At 52.8% G+C, this 8,391-nt stretch overlaps 1 protein-coding gene across 1 annotated transcript; it reads right to left on the bottom strand.

Moving 5' to 3' along the window:
- Positions 1–572: 572 nt before the first annotated feature.
- On the bottom strand, positions 573–6,179 carry PCK1 (phosphoenolpyruvate carboxykinase 1). The gene is made up of 10 exons (XM_022597556.3): positions 6,015–6,179; positions 5,576–5,839; positions 4,897–5,078; positions 4,219–4,422; positions 3,908–4,095; positions 3,531–3,693; positions 2,688–2,912; positions 2,464–2,595; positions 1,982–2,077; positions 573–1,636 (listed from the first exon to the last, which is right to left on the bottom strand). The coding sequence occupies exons 2-10, from the start codon at positions 5,797–5,799 to the stop codon at positions 1,182–1,184; spliced, it is 1,869 nt and encodes a 622-aa protein (XP_022453264.1). The 5' UTR covers positions 5,800–5,839; positions 6,015–6,179; the 3' UTR covers positions 573–1,181.
- Positions 6,180–8,391: the final 2,212 nt, after the last annotated feature.

The following is an 8,391-nucleotide window of genomic DNA, read 5'->3' as shown; positions in this document are numbered from 1 at the left end:
TTGAGGCAGCCCATTGTGAGCCCACCAATGGCACGACACTCTGTATACAGAAGGTGCTCCATCAATGCCTGGAGAGCCCTTTTGCTGTTTCTTCTGAAGGACATTTTTCTCTCTACTCTCTTCCCCTATGGATGATGGTGGAGAAGAGCATTGCTCAAAAAAAGTATTTATTGACAAAAACCTGTGAAGTTAGCCACGATATAATTCTTGTGGAAAGCCGAGCCCCCAGACCCAAGGTTTTGTCCAAAAGCACATTTTAAACGTTCCTGTTCCAGTTACACAGGATCCACCATTAAAAGGTTTGTGGAATTGTTCAAGGACACTAACTAGTGACTTCTAGGCACTAACCAGTGGTTAACTCAGAAAATCCAAAGTGTGGCACCGTGTCACCTCCGGGTAGCATTCTCTCTGCTCACACCTCCCCACCTGGCTCTGTCCTGCCCCCTCCAACCCCACCTAACCCCTCCATCAGGGGTTAGGGGATTCTTTGCAGGGGATTCCATCACAAAGGGCTTCATCAGAGTTCCCTGTTTGTGGTGGTTCAAATAAGAAAAACAAAGCAAACAAATCCATCTTTTCTATAAAAGTTTATTTTGTGATTTTTTTTCCAAGAAGTGTTAAGGGAAAACGTTGAAATTATGTAGAGGTAAGGAACTACGGTATATAAAAATAATTTAAACACACATATTAATAACAAAGCAACATCGCTTTCTAGCAACTACTAGTAGGTAATCTTGCCCAAGATTTTTCCAGTTATTAAATGTGCTTTAGACAACAGTACACAGACAGACACACACACACACACGTACACATATATACAGCTCAAGTATCTTCTTCTGTGCATTCCGGCTAACTGATACAACTAAAGAGAAGGAACAAAAAAAGACTCTGAGCCTGAGTGTCCCTAAGCTGAACAAAGGTGCATCGCATAGTGGACTCTGGAGCCTGCCGAGATTTCCCTCCACAGCCTCATTAGTGACTAGCCTTACTCTGTTGTGATCTTATCAGAAAAATTAAGGGGTGTCTTTCGATCGGCCTCTGGGTGCGGTCATTGCGGTGCTGCAAGCAGTGGGAACTCAGGAAGCCCCATCCCTCTCTCTCTCTCTCTCTCTCTCTCGCGCGCTCTCTCGCTTGCACTGTACGGATTGGAGGCGGAGGACCAGGTGAGGTCTGGGGTGTGACTACATCTGGCTGATTCTTTGCTTCAGGGCCAGGACCTCGCTCTCGATCTCGTGGGGGAGGTCGGCGTTCACCTGCCCCTCCAGGTACTTCTGGATGTCTTCCACCTCCTCCTCCCAGAACTCCTTGGAGATGTGGAAGAGCTCCTTCATGCTGACATCCCCCAGGCCCCGAAGGTCCAGGGCGTCCTCGTCGGGGATGTAGCCGATGGGCGTGAGCTTGGCGCCCCCTTCCCCGCCGACGCGGTTGAACATCCACTCCAGCACCCTGGAGTTCTCGCCGAAGCCCGGCCAGAGGAACCTGCCGGCCTTGTCCTTCCGGAACCAGTTGACGTGGAAGATCTTGGGCAGCTTGGCCTCGGGGCGCTGGGCCATGCTGAGCCAGTGAGCCAGGTACTGGCCGAAGTTGTAGCCGAAGAAGGGCCGCATGGCGAAGGGGTCGTGCATGATGACTTTGCCTGTTAACAGAGGGGCTCTGTTGGTAAATGATGCCTCAGAGGACGCCGTTGGCACATTTACTGTTGACATGGCCACTTGGCTTTCTCTACCTCTCTACACAGAGAGAGACACAGGGAGACAGAGACAGAGAGGGAACACAGAGACAGAGATAGAGAAACAGAGCCAGAGAGAGACAAAGACAGACAGGCAGAGACAGAAAGGCACAGAGAGAGAGAGAGAGAGACACAGAGGCAAAGAGGCACAGAGAGACAGAGAGACAGAGACACCGAGACAGAGACAGAGAGCCACAGAGACAGAGCAGTCCATCTCCCTTCTCGGCGGCTCCAGATTCTGGCCGGACTCACCCTTGTGTTCTGCCGCTGCCGTGGCCTCCGACCTCATGGCCGCACCCACAAACACGCCATGATGCCAGCTGAGAGCCTCATAGACCAGAGGGACACCTTTAGCAGGAAAAAGAAGCGTTCTTTACAGGCCTTGACACCCAGACCCCTCGGCCGGCGATGCCGTCTCGCAAATGGAAAGACACAGCTGTGTGTTGTCTTTCTAACTGAGCTAATTCTGCATCCCCAGAGCTAAGGGCAGATGCCGCCACGTCAAGTTACAGCAGGAGGCCACGCAGCCAAAGTCAATCTGGGGGCGGCATCACAGGACCAAGGATCCAGAAGTTCTAGGTGGCCAGAAAGTACGTTCTAGGCTGGAGCTTGCTCATTACCCTGCCATTTTGGAAAGGAAGCTCTGCATCCCTGACACCCTCCGACAAGGTCACGGCAAAGGGGAGAGTGCGCCACGTCCTCCGGTCCCCAGCCCGAATGCAGGGGAGCCTCACCAACAGGTCGGCGCCCTCCGAAGATGATGGCCTCGATGGGCACGCCGTCCGGAGACTCCCAGTCAGGGTCAATGATGGGGCACTGGCTGGCAGGGGTGCAGAACCGCGAGTTGGGGTGGGCGCAAGGCTCCCCTACAGCAGCAAGAGAGGAGAGGCCCTGAGCGTCTGGCCCGACACACACACCCGTGGGCTGGGGCCCCAGGCCTCCCAGGGGGGGCGCTTACCATCCTTGGGGTCCCACTCCTTGCCCTTCCAGGAAATGAGTTTGATGCCCGAGGCCAGTGGCTGGTCAATGCCTTCCCAGTAAACGCCCCCATCGCTGGTCTCGGCCACGTTGGTGAAGATGGTGTTCTTCTGGATGGTCTTGATGGCATTGGGGTTTGTCTTCACAGAGGTTCCAGGAGCTACACCAAAAAACCCGTTCTCTGGGTTGATGGCCCGCAAGTTACCTGGAAAGTTTTAAACCAGGTAGTAGAAGTAAATACCAAGCAAAGCATAACATATATTCTTATATCTTGCCAGGCTAATTTCTGTACCAAATTCTCAAGTCTTTTATTTTTATCCTCCTGCCTAGAATCTATTTCTCTTTTCTCATCCCAGCATTATCAGTCAACTCTGATTCTTTCTTCCTCACCAGTTTCCCACCAAGCTATTTTTTTTTTTTTAGTCTTTATTGAATTTGTTACAATATTGCTTCTGTTTTATATTTTGGGTTTTTGGCCCGAAGGCATGTGGGATCTTAGCTCTCCAACCAGGGATCGAACCTGTACCCCTTGCACTGGAGGGTGAAGTCTTAACCATTGGACCGCCAGGGAAGCCCCCCAGCAAGCTATTTTAATCAATTCATTATACAAACAAAGAGCAATATAGGGTCCCGTTTCAATCCAGATTTGATATGAGATTAAAGAATGCTGATGGAATACATCTGTCTGAGCTTTTGCAGGAACTGAAATAAATGAATTAAAAATCCAAACACTGTGGATTTAAGAGAATTTGGTACGTTCTGAAAGCCAAAACTTCACTTAGCTTCAATTATTATCATCAACACTTGGGCCTAAAAGAGTCACCTTGTTGGTCAAATTTCATCCAGGCGATGTCATCCCCCACACACTCTACTTTCCACCCTGGGAGGGTGGGGTTCATCATGGCCAGGTTGGTCTTCCCGCAGGCGCTGGGAAAGGCAGCCGCGAAGTACTTCTTCTGGCCCTTGGGGTTGGTTATGCCCAGAATCTGTTGGAGGCAAGATTTCTCCTTAAGCACTTCGTTCCTTTCTGCCCCAGAGGTGCACGCTTTAGTCTAGGAGGGTGTCTCCATCATCATTACTGATGGAATCTCTAGACCTGTCCTTGGAGCACGGTCGGAAGTCTGAAGCGGTAGGGGTTCGCCACTTCCCCTCCTCTGCCCGACCCTCTACAGCGCGCATTTAGAATTTCCTGCTTCTTACCAGCATGTGCTCTGCCAGCCACCCCTCCTCCTTGGCCAGCCGGCTGGCCATCCTGAGAGCAAAGCACTTCTTCCCAAGGAGCGAGTTCCCGCCGTACCCACTCCCAAAGGAGATGATTTCTCTGCGGTCGGGCAGGTGGGCGATGAGTGTCATCTCCGGGTTGCAGGCCCAGTTGTTAACCAAAGGCTCTGCATGGGAGGACACGCCCACATCAGTGTGCACCGTCCCCGCCTGGGTTTAAGCCAAAGCTTGCTTTTTGCTTTTTGTTTTTTTTTCAGTTCTAGCTTTTGATTTTGAAACAATATGCTTACTTTTTAAAGGCAAAGGGCACCCCACGGAATGGAGGCACTTGACAAACTCCCCGTCCCCCAGCGCTTCCAGGACGGGCGTGCCCATTCGCGTCATGATGCGCATGCTGGTCACCACGTAGGGCGAATCTGTCAGCTCAATGCCGATCCTGGACAGAGGCGAGCCCAGGGGCCCCATGCTGAATGGGATGACGTACATGGTGCGACCTGCGGGGCCGGTGGGTGGGAAGCGGTGAGAAATGACCCCGGACTCACAAACAACCACCACTGTTTCCCTCGGTGGACCCTTCTCAAGATTCCCCCTCTGACAACATCACGCCTTGCTTGCCACCAGTGCCCCCGAGTTAGCAGAGCCCACTGAAAAGTGGCCAGAACTCCAAAATCAAAGAGTTTTCATAATTGTGCAGTTGGGTTCCACCAAGCTATCTAAGTCCACACGTGTAGAAAGCGTTTTCCTGGTCGTATAAGACAGTCTATAAAACCAGAACTGAGATGTACATTTTCAATACGCGGCCAAGTTCACATGTGGAATGTAAGGCTCTCTGGGGCCGGGGGAGTTTCTATGACGAGTAACATTAGGGCAGACGCAATAAGAAAAGGTTCTATGACGAGTAATATTAGGGCAGAGACGCAATAATAAAAGGTTCGCTGACATTTTGCTCAAATAAACATTTCACTCACCTTTCATGCACCCTGGAAATCGGGCATTGAACGCTTTCTCAAAATCCTCCTCGGACATCCAGCGACCCAGTTGGCTGAGGCCGGTTTTGGGGATGGGCACCGTATCTCTTTGCTCTTGAGTAATGATGACCGTCTTGCTTTCAATTCTGGCCACATCCCTGGGGTCAGTGAGAGCCAACCAGCTGCAAAAGGCAAAACTACACAGGTGAGGACTGGAGAGGAAGGGCTGCTGCTCTGCACGGCACCTGCGCCCTGGACACCCTCAGCCCCGCGCCATTCACGAAGGGACCAGTTATTCATCACCACTTTCTTCCCACACCTGGCCGGTGCCCAGCGCGCTAGCGATGCTCCGTCAGTGTGGACACAGCCATGCCGCCGGGGACACAGTCAGGGAGACACACACTAGACCAGGAGCTAGTCTGTTAGGACAGGGACTGTCCGACCTTCCTTTGGATTGGGGACCTAGTTTGCAGACAGCGTTCGCATGCGCCCCCTCTTTGACGACTTGGGCTGCTCTGCGAACGTCATGAAATTAAGTTTCTGTGGTTCTGGCCCTTTTCCTAAGCTTTTCAAGAGTCTGCAAACCACACAGCCCCGGCCCAGCCCTGCCCAAGGCCCTCCTCCACCACTTCCCCACCTGCACCCTGGGCGGCGCGGAAGGGCCCGGGGCTGCGCTCACCAGTTGTCATACTTCCTCAGCCTCTTGATCACACCCTCCTCCTCCATGCGGCCCAGCAGCTGCCTGTCCTCATCCTCGGAGCCGTCGCAGATGTGGATCTGGTCGGGCCAGCACAGCTTGGCGCTGCTCTCCACGAACTCTCTCACGGCCTGCGGCAGGCTGTCCAGGGTGCCCTGGACAACTCTGGCTGAGTAGCTGAGACCACCTGAGAGCTGGGGAGGCATCTCTGCGGGGCTGGGCTGAGGCGCACGGGCGCCAAGTTTCCTGCCATAGAAAAAGCACAGGCTTCCTGAACAAAAACAACCCCGGATGCCCCCCAACTCCACGCGCCTTGTCCGGGTTGCACCTCGCCAGACAGTCGGGGCTGGGAGGAAAAAAGAAAGCCAGTTCCTGTTAGCACTGCAGTTTGTGAGAGACATAAACGAACAGCTCTACCTACCTTTCTTCTCTTTGGACGATCCGGATCAGGGACCCAAAGGTCTCTTTCAAGGCCCTTCCCGCGGGTAAGTGTGCGTTCCCAGTGGGAAGGCCCTGTCTGGTGTTTGGGGGCAGAACTTCCTGGCTTTAAATTCCATGAAGGACAGAGGTCCAGCCCCTCAGCCACACCCAGGGCGGCTCATCTCTGACGTCAGGGGCTGGTCTTTGGATCACGGCCACGGTCAGTTTTGCTTTGGCCCGGCTCACCACAATAAACCCCAGGGAGATAATCATTGAACGGTTAGTTGTTAATGAGTGCTGGAGGCCTCCGGCCCCTGGCCCAGCCACAGCAAAGCCTTGCACAACTTCTGATTGACGAAACTCTGACCCAGTCCCCTGCCGATGCAAAACACGGGCCCTCCCTCTGACAGGCAGGTGGGACAGAGCACTGGCTTGGGGGGACCTCAGGGCTCTTGGCAGTACGTCTTGTGTACGGACCGCTGCTGGTTGGTAGAACGAGACAGTGGTGAGGTATCACCCCACAGTCAAAGGCCAACGGGAAGAACACCCCCAAATGCAACGGGATGGTGTGCGGCTGTTGGCAATTGTCTGACCTAATTAGGGGTGATTAACCTTATAGAGTGTCCATGGTGCGTCCCCTGCCCTCGCTCCAAATAGAAAGAAACTCCACGAGGGCAGGGATTTCTGCCTATTTTGTCCCTGTTTTGTATGCACAGTTCCTGGCACACGGTAGGCGCTGAATGAATAAGTGCAGAGCATTGTCGTAAGTGCTTTGTATCGACTTAACTCCTTGCCACCATCTGAGGTGGCGCCCACGAACAGTCTGTGTACAGACAAGGACATTGAGACACAGGGGGCCCAGCGGCTACTCCCCAATCCGGGGCTGGTGGGTGGCAGAGGGAGGGTTGGAACAGGAGCCGCTGGGCTCCGGAGTGGCACACCGGACTGCCCCTTGTGAGGAACCTTTGCCCCTTCTGGAACCTTCCATGTATTGTCCGAGGAGTTCCGGCTGGGTGCAGTTATTTCTGGAGTCGACTATACACTTTTTGTCGCCCTTGCAAATCTTAGCGTCCGGGGAGTGGAGGGGGCTGGTTTTGCTAGATTACACTTGAGCAATGAGACCTTTATAACAGCTGCAAAGAATCTGCTTTGCAAGCCGTCAGAACGTCAGTCGAATTTAATGACCTATGGAGCTGCTGGCCAGTGTCGAGAACACTAGGTGAGAAGTCGGGAGAATGGGGCCAAGGCCCGCCCCCCGCCCCCCCACAGCCAGCTCCACAGCTGAGTGGGTGCCCCCTCCCCAGAGGAGGGCGGTGGGGAGTTGCCCGCCTCCCCCGTGGAGGGTGAGCTGAGATGGCTCCGTGACTGTGTCTGCAAGGCGCCGTGACAATCACAAGGCGTCGGGAACGACAATCTCAGACCGGGAGTACTTGGAGGACCATCCTGCGGGGCTTTGCTTCCACTGCCACACTGGGTGTGCACGTGTCACCAACTTCCACGGAAACTATCAGCCCATCGCTAGGTTTCATTTATTCAGCTTTTTAATTCAGCCAGCCGAATCTTTCAGTATAAGCACGACAGGAGATGCCTCTGTTTAAAGTCATTTGCCTAGATGGTCACTGGAATTCATTCTTAATGATGCTATCAGCCACACAGAAGTGAGTGTCCTGTCTAATTGCAACCACAATGTGATGCTCCGTCGCTGGGGACACTTCCTCAGCATGTGACATCAGTGAAATTAGCCATTCAAAGGCACAACCATACATACACAGAACACACGTTTACACCAGTGTGGCTGATCTCCCCGAGTGGGTAGAGATTCCCATTTTGCCAGTAAAAACTGTAATAGTTAAACCAAGTGCCCCCAGAACTGAGTCCCCTTACTGAGTTTATGGTTTATCACTCTATCCAAAACTGTTCCCTTGCTCTCTGACCTCAATCCCTTTCTCATCACCTCTGAACTCCATGCTCTGCTGACTGAACACTAATCAACCAGCATTAGATGACTGAGAACATTGATGTCATAACGTCACTAAGGCACTGAAGCTGCTGCTCTAGATCTCATCGCTAACTTACAAACGCGGGTTGTTTCTCTAGGGCAGTGTGAGTTCACAGACCCCCGAGCCATGGACCACCTGGCCAGAGAGTCATATATCAGAGAATCCTGAGCCCTGAAACTACGATTAAGAAAGGTCACAGAAATGTCACAAGACAATGATTAATCCCATTTCTTTGTTCCTCCCCTTTAAAACACCCCCGACTCAAAGACCAAGATGGAGTGGATCTGAGGCTTGTCTCCCATCTCCTTGCCTGGAGCCCTGCAAATAAACCCTGACTTTGCTGCAAACACCCGCTGCCAGAGTTTGGCTTTCTGCACC

Source organism: Delphinapterus leucas, chromosome 15 (genome assembly GCF_059928025.1).
Source record: "Delphinapterus leucas isolate spDelLeu-1000000601 "Yukka" chromosome 15, BTC_Dleu_Yukka2, whole genome shotgun sequence".
Classification (NCBI taxonomy): Eukaryota; Metazoa; Chordata; class Mammalia; order Artiodactyla; family Monodontidae; genus Delphinapterus; species Delphinapterus leucas.
The sequence above is the reverse complement of the archived record's forward strand: the minus strand, read 5'-3'. Positions and strand labels throughout refer to the sequence as shown.

Excerpts from the sequence above, each read along its gene's own strand:
- PCK1 (XM_022597556.3), bottom strand. The coding sequence starts at position 5,799 with ATGCCTCCCCAGCTCTCAGGTGGTCTCAGCTACTCAGCCAGAGTTGTC. Across the intron at positions 2,913-3,530 it reads GATGAAATTTGACCAACAAG|GTAACTTGCGGGCCATCAAC; the intron begins GTGACTCTTTTA and ends AAAACTTTCCAG. Across the intron at positions 2,596-2,687 it reads GGAGTGGGACCCCAAGGATG|GGGAGCCTTGCGCCCACCCC; the intron begins GTAAGCGCCCCC and ends TTGCTGCTGTAG.